Consider the following 18,677-nt stretch of genomic DNA (forward strand, 5'->3'; position numbering starts at 1 on the left):
ATCATGAGCTGAGATATTGAGGTTTCTATAAACATCTGTAGAACAAAAATTTGTTGTGGACCATGACACAAAGATGGCTGCTGTGGTTAAACCAAGTAAAGTAAAAATAAAAAACAGGTGGTTTTGCAATACAAATGCATAGAGGAAATCACTCAAACATAATAGGAAAATTAATAATGGTGAAGCAAGATGAGATGGATTGAGCCTTAATTAATTTCTGTGGCACTTAAATTCAAATGGACCAATTATTACTATCAGCAAAATGCTAGATATCTGGTAAAGGGCATCCAACTGAAGAGTAATTATTTGCCTTGTCAAGATCTATTTAACCTTTATTAGAAGTATATTTCTTTATTTAACTGTATAAAATTAATGATGTGAGTTGCTCTTTGGGAAGTTATTTCAGCACCCCGGATAGCTCTTAGATTTCTGCCTGTTGTATTAAAGGGACATCACATCTTGACATTTTTATTAGACATGTGGGTTTCGTTTCGTTCCGAATCGAAATTCGGATGAAATTGTCAAATTCGGAGCTTCTGATCGATTCGAAATTACCCTAGCAACGAAACTAAACTAATCCGAATGCATTTGTCAAGAATAAATCCGAATTAGTTCGGATTTATTCGCTACATTCGAATGGCCAGGGACTAATCACAATTACACTAGTATTGTACAGTATTGTACATAATGTTCCATGGCTCTGTGCAGGGAACATTATGTAGCTGGTACCTGTGAGGTTGGTACTTAGGTGGGATGTGCTATTGTGCTGTGTATTACACTAGTATTATGTACTGTATATTAGGTTATATACCTCTGCTAGCTCTGTGCATATTGTGTAGCTGGTACCGGAGAGGTTGATACTTATGTTGGTTCAGATAGGTTACACCTAATAAACAGTACATAATACTAGTCTAATACACAGCACATCCCACCTAACACATACCGAACTTACGAATTTACAAATTGAATCCAAACCGAATACATCAGAATTTATTTGAATCCGAATTAGTCCAAAACGAATACATTTGAATTTATCCAAATTCGAATCGATCCGAAAACAAAATTAGAAAAATTCTGAATCGGTCCAAAACGAACCGAAACAAATGTTTCCGCTTTGCACAAGTCTAATTTTTATATAGAGGGCCAGATTGGAGTGCTAACAGTTACACCTGAGCAATATCGGATTTATTGCGACTGTTTGAAGGCATTGGAAGGAGCGCTTGTATTACAAGATCTCTGGTTAACTGTTTTGCAAAACAAAAAAGTGTCACAAAACATTAAAAATACATTACAAAGTACAGTTACACTCATAATAACACTAACAACAATTATTAAAATAAAATATTGCACAAAAAAGTTATAAGGTCTCAGTTGTTAGACAAAAAAGGCAGGCTAATGGCTTTTACATAGAGATAGATACATATACATGTCTAAATATGTATATGTACTGTATGTGTATATATATATATATATATATATATATATATATGTTTATATGTGTGTACATATGTATTTATATGTGTTTATGTGTATTTACAGACATATATATATACATATATATATATATATATATATACATATAAACACATAAATACATATGTACACACATATATTCATATATATAAGTGCATCGGAGCACTTTGCAGTCAAGTAGCTTAAAACATGTAAAGACATATGTATACAATATGCATATTTAATAAAGTGTTATACTGTGTTTTTACTCTAAATATTTCCCATTTCTATGTTCTTCACATCGGGGAATATGTTCTATGTATTGTTAAATAGATATATATCTATATTTATATCTCTCTATATATATATATATCTATATCTATCTATCTATCTATCTATCTATCTATCTATCTATGTATAGATATATATTTTACAAAAAAAAAACACATCATATATATGTATAAATATGTATTTATGAATAAATAGAACATATTCTTCTATGTGAAGAACATTGGATTGTAAAATATTAATATTGTCATGTCGGGTTAGCGTACCTGAGAAAATGCGATCGGGTTTGCTCGTGAGTAAGGATAGCGTGCAAGTAAAAGCTTTTTTACTTTAAACTTGTAATACGAGCGCTACCAGATGTGCGCAGAAAGCTTACTTACTTCCTAGTTTTTTTTGAGAGAGTAATCTGATACATCACAACAGCATCAAGAATATTAAACATTATACATCATGCATGGAGTGATAGTCCTTTGAAAGCGATAAAATGTTCAGTAAGCAAAGTCCCATGGAAACTAACGTCCATAACATTATTCCTGACAGTGCTTAAAAGTGTACATATCGCTGTAGTAAAAATATAACATATTAATGTAACACATTGGAACAAGGGAGAAAGACCAAAAACATAACAACATAAAAAGAAAACACAAAGAAAATGAACATCTCCAAGACTAAATTCAATACATAGAATTTTAAGCAACTTTCCAATTTAACCCTATTACTCAGCTTTTCTTCATTCTTTTGGTATCTTTATTTTAAAAAGCAGGAATGTAAGCTTAGGAGCCGGACCATTTTTTAAACCCTTGTCAGAAAAGAATAATCTGTAAACTTCAAGCATATGCATTAGGTGATCTCTTTTACAATCCACCAGATCTCTGACAGGAAGTGAACTGCATTTTGTTTTGTGGGGTGGGGTGTTTCAATTCCCATCCATTAGAAAATCCCAATATAACACTTTATTTTATACTTTTCAAATGCATTTGTGGCTCTAAAATAACCTCAATACCAAAATATATAGGTCTCTTACATCAGTTTGGTTTAAACACATGATACATTTCGAATCTAACTATAAACCATCACATAGTCACCCACCAACTCAATATAAGGTCACTTGTCATCTTACTATGTACATTGACAGCTTCCAATAAACTACATGGATCTTCTAGAACTAGCACCTGTCAGCAAATTGCAATATTATTCTCTATTTATCTATATTGTCACTTGCCATGAATTACATGATTCTTTAACAACTAAATTCATTACCACTGTCCAAAAAACTCCATAGTTATTCTACAATGAACTATCTTGTCAACGTACAAAAGACAATATGGTTCTTCTTCAACAAACAGCTATATCATTTTCTAGCATGTTACATTGTTTCCTTCCAACTAACTAGACTGTTAAGTGTCATCAATCTACGTGGTTCGTCTTCAAATAGTTATGTTGTCCCCTATACAGGCAAACTCCATCGTTCTTTGCAACAAGCTACATGGACCTTCTTCAGTTTATTTTAATCTGTCAATAAGCTATATGGCTCCACAACAAATAACTATGTTGGCACCTGCCAACAAACTACATAGTGGGGCCTATCAATCAAGCTCTGAAAGGAGCTTGACAGCCCGTGTTTCTGGCGAGTCTTCAGGCTCGCCAGAAACAGCAGTTATGAAGCAGCTGTCACAAAGACCGTTGCTCCATAACCCTGTCCACCTGCTCTGAGCAGGCGGACAGGAATCGCCACAATTCAACCCGATCGAGTACGATCGGGTTGATTGACACCTCCCTGCTGGCAGCCGATTGGCCGCGAGTCTGAAGGGGGCGGCATTGCACCAGCAGCTCTTGTGAGCTGCTGGTGCAATGCTGAATACGGAGAGCGTATTGCTCTCCGCATTCAGCGAGGTCTTGCGGACCTGATCCGCACTGTCGGATCAGGTCCGCAAGACCTTTGTTTACTATCTTCCAATACACTACATGGCTCTTTTTCAAGTAACTATATTGGCATCTATCTACACATTATATGAATGTACTTGAAACTAAGAATGTCACCTGCCAATAAACTTCATGGTTCTTCTACAACTAATAACATTCAGCTAGATTACAAGTTTGTGTGTTCGTCTTTTAATGCTGAAATTATGGTATTTTCAGCGTTAAAACTGCACCGCAGTCATTACGAGTCTTGTCGGTATAGGTGTACAGCAAGCCTTTTAGCCTGTAATGCAACGTCAGTACCGCACTCGTAAAAATTACGTTTTTCATGGGTTTCCCATAGCGCTGGTCTACGAGTTTTGCGGTGAGGCTAAAAAGCGAGCGTTACACTCTAAAACTACAAGATCCGTAACACCATCTAAAGTCTGTAGTTATGAGTGTTACACTACAGATCCGTAAACATAAAACTCATAACTAAAGTGTAACAAAGTACACTAAACACCTATAAACTACCTATTAACCCCTAAACCAAGGCCCTCCCGCATTGCAAGTACTATATTAAATTTATTAACCCCTAATCTGCCTCTCCCGACATCACCGCCACAAAGAAAATATATTAACCCCTATTCCACCGCTCCCCAACATCGTCACCACTATACTAAAGTTATTAACCCCTAACCCGCTGCCCTCCCACATTGAAAACACTATTTAAATATAACTAACCCCTAATCTGCTATCCGCCCACATCACCCCCACTATACTAAAGTTATTAAGCCCTACACCGCCACCACTATAATGCCGCCACTATAATAAACCTATTAACCCCTAAACCGAAAGCCACCCACATCGCAATAAACTAATTTAAACTAGTAACTCCTAAACCTAACGCCCCCCTAATGTTATATTAAAATTACAATTTACCTATCTTAAATTAAAACTTACCTGTCAAATTAAAAAACTAAGTTTAAACTAACAATTAAACTAATATAATTATTAAACTAAATTTAAACTAACTACCAATTAAATAAAACTAAAATACACATTAAAAAATCCTAACACTACTCTAAAAATTACAAAGTAATTCCAAAAAAACCCCAAAAAACTAAATTACAAAAAATAACAAACACTAAATTACGGAAAATAACAAACAAAATTATCAAAAATAAAAAAGAATTACACCTAATCTAATAGCCCTATCGAAATAAAAAGCCCACCAAATTAACAAAAAACCTAGCCTACAATAAACTACCAATGGCCCTTAAAAGACATTTTTGTAGGGCATTGCCCTAAGTTAAACAGCTATTTTACCTGTAAAAAAAAATACAAAGACCCCCCCAACAGTAAAACCCACCACCCAACCATCCCCCCAAAATAAGAAACCTAAATCTAAAAAAACCTAAGCTACCTATTGCCCTGAAAAGGGCATTTGGATGGGCAAACCTTAAAAGGGCATTTAGCTCTTTTACATGCCCAAACCCTAATCTAAAAATAAAACCCACCAAAAAAACCCTTAAAAAAACTAACACTAACCCCCGATGATCCACTTACAGTTTTTGAAGTCCCGCTTGAACGATCTTCATCCCAACGAGAAGTCCTCATCCAGGCGGCGAGAAGTCTTCATCCAGGCAGCCTCTTCAATCTTCGTCCCGGCGGTGAAGTCCTCATCCAAGCGGCGAGAAGCCTTCATCCAGGCGGCATCTTCTATCTTAAACCCGGCGGAGCGGGTCCATCCTGAAGACATCTGGCGCTGATCATCCTCTTCATATGGTCGCCGCCGTACACTGACTCTTCATTGCAAAGTACGCGATCCAAGATGGCGTCCCATGCATTCCTATTGGCTGAAAAAATTGAATCAGCCAATAGGAATTAGAGCTGCTAAAATCCTATTGGCTGTTCAAATCAGCCAATAGGATTTAAGCAGCTCTAATTCTATTGGATGATAAATCAGCCAATAGAATGAGAGCTGCCTAAATCCTATTGGCTGTTCAAATCAGCCAATAGGATTTAAGCAGCTCTAATTCTATTGGAGGATGAATCAGCCAATAGAATGAGAGCTGCTTAAATCCTATTGGCTGTTCAAATCAGCCAATATGATTTAAGCAGCTCTAATTCTATTGGATGATGAATCAGCTAATAGAATGAGAGCTGCTTAAATCCTATTGGCTGATTTGAACAGCCAATAGGATTTTAGCAGCTCTAATTCCTATTGGCTGATTCAAATTTTTCAGCCAATAGGAATGCAAGGGACGCGATCTTGGATGGCGTACCTTGCATTGAAGACTCAGTGACTGTATGAAGAGGTTGCACCGTGCCGGATGTCTTCAAGATGGACCCGCTCCCTGCCGCCGGGATCAAGACAGAAGATGCCGCCTGGATGAAGATTGAAGAGGCCGCCTGGATGAAGACTTCTCGCCGCCTGGATGAGAACTTCTCCGCTTGGATGAAGATTGTTCAAGCGGGACTTCAAAAACTGTAAGTGGATCGTCGAGGGTTAGTGTTTTTTAAGGTTTTTTTGGGTGGGTTTTATTTTTAGGGTTTGGGCATGTAAAAGAGCTAAATGCCCATCCAAATGTTAGTGGGTATTTGTATTTTTATATTTTCTTTTAGAAAAAGAGCTGATATATTTAGGGCAATTCCCTACAAAAGGCCCTTTTAAGGGCCATTGGTAGTTTATTTTAGATTAGGTTTTTTTTTATGGGTATTAGAATAGGAATAATTTGTATTATTTTTGTTAATTTGTTTGTTATTTTGTGTATTGTATTTTATTAGGGGGTGTTTGTTTTTTGTAGCAAAAGAGCTGTTTAACTTAGGGCAATGCCCTACAAAATGCCCTTTTAAGGGCCCTTGGTAGTTTGGGGGTTGGGGGTTTGTATAATGTTAAGGGGGTTTGTTTGTTTTTGTAGCAAAAGAGCTGTTTAACTTATGGGAATGCCCTACAAAAGGCCCTTTTAAGGGCCCTCAAAAGGCCCTTTTAAGGGCCCTTGGTAGTTTATTCTAGATTAGGCTTTTTAATTTTGGGGTGTTAGAATAGGAATAATATTTTTTTTTTCATAATTTCGTTTTGTTTTTTTGCAATGGTAAGTTTTTTTATTTTTTGTAATTTTAGTGTTTTTTATTTTTTGTAATTTGTTAGTTTTTAGTGTAAGGGAGCTTAGGTTTTATTTGACGGGTAAGTTTGTATTTATTTTAACTAGATAGTTAGTAAATAGTTAATAACTATTTACTAACTAGTCTACCTATTTACTAACTAGTCTACCTAGTTAAAATAAATACAAACTTACCTGTGAAATAAAAATAAAACCTAAGCTAGCTACAATATAATTATTAGTTATATTGTAGCTAGCTTAGGTTTTATTTTAGAGGTAAGTATATAGTTTTAAATAGGTATTATTTAGTTAATAATTGTAAATTTAATTTAGATATATTTTAATTATGTTAAAGTTAGGGGGTGTTAGGGTTAAGGTTACGTTAGGGTTATGGTTAGGCTTTGGTTTAGGGTTAGGTTTAGGGGTTAATAGTTTAATTTAAGTTGTTGCGATGTGGGGGGCTGGCGGTTTAGGGGTTAATAGGTTTATTTAGTGGTTGTGATGTGGAAGCCAGAGGTTTAGGGGTTAATAACTTTATTTAGTTGCGGCGATGTTGGGGTGCGGCAGAATAGGGGTTAATAACTTTAATATAGTGGCGGTGATGTTGGCGTGTGGCGGAATAGGGGTTAATAACTTTAGTGTAGTGGTGGCGATATCGGGAACAGCAGATTAGTGGTTAATACTTTTATTTAGGTGGCGGCGATATCGGGAGCAGCAGATTAGGGGCTGTAGGCAGGCGCCGGCGATGTCGGTGGGGGGCAGATGAGGGGTGTTTAGATGTGAGGTTTATATTAGGGCGTTAAGTTTACACGGTAGTTTTTTCCCCATAGACATAAATGGGGCTGCGTTACGGAGCTTTTCCGCGATCGCAGGTGTTAGACTTTTTTTCTGACCCACTCTCCCCATTGATGTCTATGGGGAAAGTGTGCACAAGCACGTCAGAACAGCGCTTGTTTTTGGTGCGGTATGGAGCTTAAAAACCCCATATCGCTCGCACAAGCCGGGTTGTTTAAAACTTGTAATGGCAGCGCTATAGGGGATTGTTGCTTTATTAATTTCCCTGTAGCGCTCAAAACTCGTAATATAGGCGATTGTTAACAGTCTACATTGTTCCTCACAACCAAGTAAATTATCACCTGCGACAAAACTACATAATTCTACAATTAAGTACATTGTTATAAGACAAAAGACACATTATTCCTTCCCAACTTAACCAGATAACAAGCGCTATCATTTTAACAAAACTAAACACATTGTTGCCAACTATCTGAATTATTTTTTTTAACACATTGGAATCTGTCAAAAGGCTGTGTGGTTCTTCAGAAATTTGCTTTGTTGCATTTAAAATATGTTAGCTTCAAAATATAAAGCCTATTATGACTCAGATGCATGCAATTTAAACAACTTTTCAATTTGGTTCTATATTTGCTTTGATCTCTTGGTGTCCTTTGTTTAAAAGCATACCTAGGTAGTTGCAGGAGTAGCAATAAACTACTGGGAGGTAGCTGGAGATTAGTGATTGCATATCTATGCCTCTTGTCATTGGTTAATTGCTGTTCCTGAGCATACCTATGTATATTCTTCAGTCAAGGATGCCAAAAAGAACAAAGCAAATTTGATAACAGAAATAAATTGGAATGTTTAAAATTACATGGTCTATCTGAATAATGAAAAGTTTAATTTTGACTTTATAGTCGCTTTAATGTTTCTATTCATACAAACATCTTTCTATTCAATACCTGTACATCTACGAACAGCTTGTTTATTATTCCACTAACTTTATTGTCTCTAAGAAAAAAACTACAAGTTGTTTTCTACAACTAAAAAAAAACCCCTTTGCTTATTCAATAGAATAATGCTCACTCAGAGTGCAGTGTTTTTAAGATCACTGTGCCTTTCACAGAATTGAAATATAATCTACTATATCATACTGAGTCTGCATTAAATGACAGTCAAACCCCAAATAAACTGAATTGTCACCTGCAAACAAAATACAAGGTTCTTCTTCCATTAATGACAGTCACCTGCAATGCACTGCATAATTATTCTGCAATTAAATGCATTGCACAATCCAACAAACTAAACATTTATTTTCCAATTAAAGACATTGGTACCTGCCAACAAACTACAAAGATTTTGTTTCCACCTAAAGGAACCAAGTAGGTTGGCTTGTTGATGGCATTTAATTAATACATATAATAATAAATATGGCATAGTCATCAATATTAAAATTAATATACATCTACCGATCATCTTATCTATCTATCTATTTATATATCATCTATCCATCTATCTATCTATCTATCTATCTATCTATCTATCTATCTCTCTGTATCTATCTTTCTATCATCTATCTATCATCTATCTATCTATCTATCTATCTATCTATCTATCTGTCTGTCTATGTCTGTCTATCTATCTATCTATCTATCTATCTATCTATCTATCTATCTATCTATCCATCTATCTATCTATCTATCTATCTATCTATCTATCTATCTATCCATCTATCTAGCTATCCATCTATCTATACACACACACACACACACAAAAGTCTGTAAAACAATTGCAAAAGAACCGCAGGCTGTATAAAATGTATGGCTAGAAATTGCATGAACATATTTCCGAGAAAGGGCTAAAGGAGAGAGATGGAGCTAAAACAGGACATGTGACAGTGGTACCAGGAGTGAAATATAAATATTGCTGTGTAAGTCTATTTTGGGTGTCCCACATATCATTGTGGTGACCGGATTGTACTCAAGAGGATGACAACTTACACATGTGTATTGTGTAGTATGAAGAGGATGACAACTTACACATGTGTATTGTGTAGTATGAACAGGATGACAACTTACACATGTGTATTGTGTAGTATGAACAGGATGACGCAAATGTTTGTGGATAGGTTCAGAAAAATCTCAATAGCCACCGTGATGTTTGGGTACTATAAGCCTCCGTGATGTGGGAATGTGTCACTCTCTGGCACCTGGAAATATACCCACCATTTGAGGTTTGGTGACATTTCTCCTTGAGACGTTGGGGATACATATATTCACGAGGTTTAATGGGTGACACATTTATGTCATTTGTGGACTGGGTGGCATATGTCACTGTTTTATGTGGGGTATACATATATTCATATGGTTTAATGGGTGACACATTTATGTCACTTGTGGACTGAGTGGCATATGTCACTGTTTTGGGTATACATATATTCATATGGTTTAATGGGTGACACATTTATGTCACTTGTGGACTGAGTGGCATATGTCACTGTTTTGGGTATACATATATTCATATGGTTTAATGGGTGACACATTTATGTCACTTGTGGACTGAGTGGCATATGTCACTGTTTTGGGTATACATATATTCATATGGTTTAATGGGTGGCATATATATGTCACTTGTGGACTGAGTGGCATATGTCACTGTTTTGGGTATACATTCATGGTGTTTTATGGGTGGCACATTTATGTCATTCATTGACTGAATGGCATTTGTCACTGTTGGTATATACATACATTCATATGGTTTTATGGGTGGCACATTTATGTCACTTGTGGACTGGGTGGCATATGTCACTGTTTTGGGTATACATATATTCATGTTGTTTTATGGGTGGCACATATATGTCACTTGTGGACTGGGTGGCATATATCACTGTTTTGGGTATACATATATTCATGTTGTTTTATGGGTGGCACATATTTGTCACTTGTGGACTGGGTGGCATATGTCACTGTTTTGGGTATACATATATTCATGTTGTTTTATGGGTGGCACATATATGTCACTTGTGGACTGGGTGGCATATGTTTTGGGTATACATATATTCATATGGATTTATGGGTGGCACATATATGTCACTTGTAGACTGGGTGGCATATGTCACTGTTTGGTGGAGGGGTGACACTCACGTCTAGCTTTCATTGCCTTTACATCACCAGCTGCTCTCCTCTCAGCCTTTCACAGCTGAGTTACAGATTTGCAGCCTCACAAACGTTTCACATGTGATTACAAATCTTATCTGCTGAGAATGGCTCAGGGAACATACATGGAGGAATAGAAACGGGGAAATGAAAACAAATGTGGTGCATACAACTGAGAAGAGAAAACAAGGGGACAAAAAGAAGAAGCAGAAATCAAATAACATTGTATTAACAGACAGTGACAACAGACAAGGGATTTGCAGGAACGCTAGAGTCATAGAACAAGCTGAAATCTACAAATAATGATAAATAGAAGAGCTAAGACTCCTGAAAATGAAGGATGGAGCAGTGTGAGAGGGATGATCAGCTGGAAGTGAACAGGAATTAAATAATGCAATAGGATAGATGGATGAGGTCAAGGGGAGCTGGAGAGCAGGGCAGAGGAGATGGTCTCTTCTCATTAGGAAAACCCCTCTTTGGCCGGCTAATGGAAGAGCAATGGGATGGACTCTATGGGAAGGGGGTTCAGGGAGGAAGTGTATGGATGGCAGCATTCCTTTGTTTGATTATATTTCTCACCACTTTGGGGAACTCTCTTCTTATCTTGCTGATCTTCACCCAGAGATCACTCAGAAACACCTCCAACTACTTCCTGGTATCCCTCTTCATGTCGGACCTCATGGTGGGCTTAGTGGTGATGCCCCCTGCCATGCTGAATGAACTCTATGCCAAGTGGGTCCTGGATGTGGACTTCTGTTACATCTGGTATTCCTTTGATGTCATGTGTTGCAGCGCTTCCATCCTCAACTTATGTGTCATCAGTCTGGATAGATATCTGCTCATCATCTCCCCACTCAAATACAAACTCAGGATGACCTCTTGCAGAGCCCTCTGCTTAATTGTGGCTACTTGGACCCTAGCTGCTCTGGCTTCCTTCCTACCAATTGGGATGGGGTGGCATGAGCCAGACTTTGTATTGCAGCACCTAAACCAGACATCTGGTGAACAAGAGAAGCAGTGCAGGCTCCTGGTCAGTTTGCCCTATGCCCTGGTTGCCTCGTTTCTCACATTTTTCCTTCCTTCTGCTGCGATCTCCTTCACCTACTGCAGGATCCTACTTGCAGCCAGGAAGCAGGCTGTCCAGGTAGCCTCTCTGACCACTAATGTGGCTAGCGTGTCTGGAGATAACACACAGGTGAGACCTTCATGCCAAGTGCCTCTCTAAATGCCAGGAACATACCCTTCACTGCAGCCATAATATCTGTCCCACCACACACAGCCCCTTACTCTTTATACTGCAAAAGAGATGCATCTAATCCAGCAGATTTCACACTCTCTGACCCCCAGCAAGTTCCAGCTATAAATGTGATAGGGATTGATATATAAGTAGGTTGCATTTTGTTTTCTTTCCTTATTTATTACAAGGCTGGTGATGGGCATATTTGTTCTCTCATAGTTCTGTGTGTTTGCATATTCTTCAGTGGGCAAAATAAAAGCAATCATTTTGTAATCTCTTTTGTACAGTTAATAAATAACCTTGACTAATACGGAAATAAAGTCATATTTCAGTAGAGTGTAAACACATGTGCAAGTTAGGGAAATATTTAGGAATAAATAGAATGTATTATTTTTCTCATCCTTATTTAACATAACATTTTGACCTTTATTAAGGCAAAATGTTATGTCTGCTTTACTGAATTTTATTGTGAAAACCTTTTTAAAAAAAACAAAAAAAAAAATCAAAAAAAATCTTAGCTATAATAATGAATACAAAAAGACACCTGTAACAACTCTTATTTTGCTCTAGACCTACTTTAGGGAATAATCCCTTTAATGGCACACATGCATTTTTGCTGTTCCTGACACTGGCAGTGAATGGGTTAAATTCGAAATTAGAATGTCAAGAGATGGGTTTTTTTTGCCATCCACCGACCTGGCAATTAATGGGACATGAAATCCAAAAATGTTGTTCTTTCATTATTCAGATAGAGTGTACAATTTTAAACATTTTCCAGATTTACTTTACTGTCCCTTTAACATCCTTTCCAGAGCAAAAATGCACTTCTGGGACTTAGCTGAAGACATTTGGTGAGCCAGTGACAAATCACCATCTCATTCCTAGTAGTTCATTGTTGCTCCTAAGCTTACCTTGATATTTTTACAACAAAGGATACCAAGAAAATGAAGTCATAATAGAAGCAAATTGAAAAGTGTCTTAAAATTGCATGTGTTTATTTAAAGATTTCATTTTAACTTTATGTCCCTTTAAATAAATGGTCTCATGGATGAATAAACACATTTGGCACAGAAATACAGGTTTACAGCATTTACATGTCAAACCTGTCACATGATGGCCTGAGGGTCATGTGATATCTTAGATAAATTAAGGGGACATTATACTGTAAAATATTCTCTTCTTTAATGTGTTCTCAATAATGCATTTTACTTGCTGGAGTGTATTAAGTTGTTTTCTGATGAAACCTCCAGTTATACTATCAATTTCAATATTGCAGTAGTGGCTACAAAAAAGTTATGTGAACAAGAGGCAGTTTCAGAAATCAGACTCCCAGTGGGGGTGGGAGAGCCATGCCCATTTGAAAAGGTGTTCCTGAGTCAGCTTTAAATGCAATGAATCTGCTTGTCTGAGTACACTGTCCTTATAAAGGGTTTTTTTACTGCCGGTGTTCTGTCAGAATAGCAAACATATCAGATCAGCAAACAGAAGTGACGTTCCGTCAGCTGTGTGAGCGCAAATACTCACCGTGCCTCAGCACCTGGGTAGCGCTAAATGTAGCCACCAATCAGCAAGCCCTACCTAGGTGCTGAATCAAAAATGGGCCGGCTCCTAAGCTTATATTCTTGCTTTTTCAAATAAAGATACCAAGAGAACAAATAAAAATTGATAATAGGAGTAAATTAGAAAGTTACTTAAAATTGCTGCTCTATCTGAATCATGAAAGTTTAATTTTGAGTAGACTATCCCTTTAAAAGCTTGTTTGCTGCAATTGTTTTGTCAGTAACCAAACTTCACCCAACACTTGTGTTACTTGGCAGAGCCAAACCAGGCTCGAGTCTAGTCAGAAGACTAGCCACAGCCATTATGTTATTTTAAAATGTATCGTTTTGCAGTTGTAATCTACTAAAGACAATTAGGGGATATATGTAGCCGGGTTAGCCTTGAACAGTCAGCAGGGTGTATTTCCATTTTAGATCATTAGAAAATACACAATTTTCAGAGCTAAATTACATAAAATAAGGCAAAAGAATAAATAATAAAGTAAATTGCAAAGTTGTTTTACTACTCAAACCTAAACATTTCTGATAAATATTTCGGGTATGTGCTGTCCCTTTAATATGTGACAGCACAGCAGGATAATCTACATTTACTATGTTTTTAATATTATATATTAGGCATTCGGCTGTTTTGTTAGGGAAATGCTGAAGCGATCGCCAGCGGCATTTGGCTATTTTCAGAACCGGATTTCATTGTGTGAAAGTGAAACACATTAAAGGGACATGAAACCCAATATTTGTATTTCATGAGACACATAGAGTATTGTTTTTAAAACCTGTCCTCAGGCCACACTAACAAGCCAGATTTTGAGGATATCTGAACTGGAGCACAGGTGAAATAATCAGCTGATTAGTACATGGTTATTAACCTGTTCTTACCCAAGGTAATCTTGCAAATCTGTCCTGTCAGGGAAGTCTGAGGACAGGTTTGAAAATCGGTGAGATAGAGCATTGTTTATCAACCGCAGTCCTCAAGTACTACCCCCAACAGGCCAGGTTTTCATTATAGCTGAACCAGTGCACAGGTGAAATAATCAGCTGATGGGTGAGAGCAAATTAGTAACCATGGTTACTGATCAGCTGATTACTTCACCTGTGAACTGGTTGAGCTATAATGAAAACCTGACCTGTTGGGGGTACTTGGGAACTGTGGTTGAGAAACACTAAGATTGAACATACAATGTTTACACAACGTTACAATTTACTTCTAATTTCTAATTTTATCTCATTTGTTTTATTCTTTTGGTATCCATTGTTGAAGGAGCAGTAATGCACTACTGGGACCTATCTGAAAGCCAATAGCAAGAAGCATATTTGTGCAGCCACCCACCAATAAGCAGTTTCTGTGCCTACCTAGGTATACTTTTTAGCAAAGGATACAAAGAGAATGAAACAAATTAGATAATAGAAATAAATTGCACGCTCTATTTGAATCATGAAAGAAACATTTTGGGTTTCACGTCCCTTTAAGATCTATGCAAATTCAGATCCTAGTGTGTTGCACTTTCACAAGAAGAAAGCCGGCCCTGAAAAGATCCAAAGGCCTCTGACGGTCGCCACCTTCGGCATCAGCTGAATGCAAAGCCTAGTATAGATACATTAGGGATGCAGAGACAGTGTTGTCTCTAATATTATTCTATGGGGTCTATTTATCAAGCTCTGAACAGAGCTTGATGAGACCGCTGCTCCATAACCTGTCCGCCTACGATCAGGTTGATTGACACCCCCTGATAGCGGCCAATTGACTGCGAATCTGCAGGGGGCGGTATTGCACCAGCAGTTCACAAGAACTACTGGTGCAATGATAAATGCCGACAGCCTATGCTGTCTGCATTTATCAATGTGCGGCGGACATGGTTCCCTATAGCGAATCATGTCTGTCCGCACAATGATAAATGGGGGCCAATGAAGTTGTTTCACTACGAATTTCTTCAAACCTTTGTGAATCAGCATTGCTGTATACTTTAGGAATAGAAACGTTTTGCCTCAACGAACAGTTCTTTGAATCTGTAGCAAATATAGGCTATTGTATAATTTAAAGGGACAGTAAATGTTAAAAATTGATACACTGCATAGTTTACATTAACAACTGTAACATATACTAAATTTAAAGGGCCACTAAACCCAAAATCTTTCTTTCATGATTCAGATAGAGAATAGAAATTTAAACAACATTACAATTTACTTCCATAATTTATTTTGCTTCATTTTTTAAATATCCTTATTTGAAGAAAAAGCAATGTACATGGTGAGCCAATCACATGATGCTTCTATGTGCAGCAACCAATCAGCAGCTAGTGAGCATATCTAGATATGCTTTTCATCAAAGAATATCAAGAGAATAAAACAAATTAGATAATATAAGTAAATTAGAAAGATGTTTAACATTGCATTCTCTTTCAAAATCATAAAAGAAAAAATGTGGGTGGCATGTCCCTTTAAGTATAAGTATAATTTCCCCCTCCAATTCTACAGATAGGGGTGGTAGAGCCAATCAAAATCCATAACACCTGTCCCATTGCAAGAAACTTGTGCACACTCCTGAGCCTCTGCTTCAGCTACTAGTCTAATATTAATTAGCTGCTGAAGCGGGGGAATTAGGAGTGTACTCTGGTTACTTGCAATCAAGTGAGCTAAATGCATTTTGATTGGCTGCACCGTGTGACAAATCAGAACTGAAAAAAATGCCTGACATATAAGGGCAGCCAGTGCCCATAGGGCAGTTTAAAATATACAGTAAACTACTAGATACATTTTATAGGTGTTAATATTTCCTTTAATATGTATTCATCATTACTCTTCCTCCATTCACAGCCATTACACCCTACATGATGCCTTACAGTAAACACCTTGAGATTTAAATATAAAAAGTTTTCCTTATCCCCCCCCTATTTTTTAATGCGGTTCTAAACATTGAGAATTTTCAAATTCTCTGAACTTACATACACACTGCAATATTTTCAAGGCTACCCCTAGTACATATCACTACCAAATTGGCTTTAACTGAGAACAATGCTCTTTATAGTGACATAATGACCATGGCTATGCTTGTTGTATTTAGGCATTGAGCAGAGTTTGGCTATTGAAAAACTATTGCAGTAAACAAGATTTGAATTTGTTTTAAAAATGTTTACACTTGGCTAATTTGTTATTAAATAGGAACACAACAGAAACATATTTTGCAATGTGTTTAATGCTTTTAAAGGTTTAAATTAGAACAGTAACTGATTAAAAAGTTAAAGGGACGTAATGGTGATAGTTTTAATTCCATTTTTCCTAATACATTGTACACTGTAAACATTTGTCTATTCAGAATTTGAATGTACTGATGTTCATTTCAGTTCTGAATGTTATCTCCCTTTAAATATTTTAGATTTCAGTTGCTCACCCATTTCAATTCCTCAAAATATTTCATCATTTCCCCACTTCTTCTTTCACTCTTGGTCACAATCATGCTCAGCAAAGATCTATAAAGGCTAATAGTCTAGGTCTGTGCACCTCTAGCTTATTGCTTATTGCTTATTAAAATTAAATGTGCTTAAAGCCCTTAAGGACCAGGCATTTTAGACTAAAACTTCCCCGAAAGACAAGAGCATTTTTGTCATTATTTTATATGAATAAAATATACCAAAATGAGCCTAGCTCAATACTTTGGGTTGTCTACTAAAATATATATATAGTTTTGATATTTAAATAAAAAAAAAGGTCAGGTTTTCATTATAGCTGAACCAGTGCACAGGTGAAGTAATCAGCTGATCAGTAACCATGGTTACTAATCTGCTCTCACCCATCAGCTGATTACTTCACCTGTGCACTGGTTCAGCTATAATGAAAACCTGACCTGTTGGGGTTACTTGAGGACCGCGGTTGAGAAACAGTGCTTTAGACCAGTGTTTCCCGAATCCCTACTTCCTCAGGCAAGATATTCACTATATCTTAAAGGGACAGTAAAGTCATAATTATACATTCATGATTTAGACAGAACATACAATTTTAAAAAAATTTCCAATTTACTTCTATTATTTAATTTGCATCCTTCTCTTGTTATCCTTTGCTGAAAGGTTCATCTAGGTAAGCTTAGGAGAAGCAAAGAACCTGGTTCTAGCTGCTGATTGGTGGCTGCTTATATATACACCGATTGTCATTGGCTCATTGGCTCGTGTTCAGTTAGAAACTAGTGGTGCCCTTTAAGTATGCACCATGCACCAGCATTTTAAACATAGCACTTGCTCAGAGAGCCTAAGTACCATCTGGTAATGACTCAATTTTCTAATTGTTAACATGAGACAAGCCCCTCTGGTGCTCTGTGCAGCTGCAGTATTTAAAATGCTGGTGCACTGAGAATATCTAGCTATGCTTCACATGCACGTGCAGAGAAAAATGTTAATACTAAAACAGTGATAATTTTTACTAGAAGCATTTTTCCCAATACATGTATATTGCAAATATGGTTCTATTCAAATGTCCCTTAAAGATATAATGAATATCTGGCTTGTTAAGAGTCCTGAGGACTGGGTTTGGGAAACACGACTGGCACCTCTAGAATCCACTCACGTGCCAATCTCAGTTCTTGAGCATACTTTTGATAGACAAGCCAGTGCTTAGTGCCAGTTTAAACTGTGAGATCTGTGTACCAGACTAGTGCCAGTCACAGAGATTAAAAGGCTAAAAACACACTTTATATTGCAAAGTGTGTTAACTAGACTTGTGTGCGGCGGAAAAATTTGTTTCGGTTCGTTTCGGACCGATTTGGATTTTTTCGAATTTCGTTTTCAGATCGATTCAAATTCGGATACATTCGAATGTATTCGTTTCGGATTCATTCAGATTTGAATAAATTTGGATGTATTTGGATGTGTTCAGTTCGGATTCAATTAGTAAATTCGGAAGTATGGTATGTGTTAGATGGGACGTGCTGTGTATTAGACTAGTATTATGTACTGTATATTAGGTGTAACTGATCTTAATCAACATAAGTACAAACCTCACAGGTACCAGCTACGGTAAATAATACTAGTGTAATAAACAGCACATCCCACCTAAGTACCACCCTCACAGGTACCAGCTACACAATATGCACAGAGCTAGCAGAGGTATATAACCTAATATACAGTACATAATACTAGTGTAATAAACAGCACATCCCACCTAAGTACCACCCTCACAGGTACCAGCTACACAATATGCACAGAGCTAGCAGAGGTAT

The 18,677-nt window shown here is 37.0% G+C and overlaps 1 protein-coding gene across 1 annotated transcript in view; it reads left to right on the forward strand.

The window, feature by feature from the left end:
• Positions 1 to 10,780: 10,780 nt before the first annotated feature.
• The window catches only part of HTR6 (5-hydroxytryptamine receptor 6), a 61,075-nt gene continuing 53,178 nt past the window's right edge, over positions 10,781 to 18,677 (forward strand). Inside the window, exon 1 of the mRNA XM_053690306.1 lies at positions 10,781 to 11,873. Within this exon, the coding sequence (XP_053546281.1) occupies positions 11,088 to 11,873 (786 nt within the window). The 5' untranslated portion in view covers positions 10,781 to 11,087. The remainder of the gene's footprint in view (positions 11,874 to 18,677) is intronic.

This window comes from Bombina bombina, chromosome 8 (genome assembly GCF_027579735.1).
Source record: "Bombina bombina isolate aBomBom1 chromosome 8, aBomBom1.pri, whole genome shotgun sequence".
In the NCBI taxonomy this organism is placed as follows: Eukaryota; Metazoa; Chordata; class Amphibia; order Anura; family Bombinatoridae; genus Bombina; species Bombina bombina.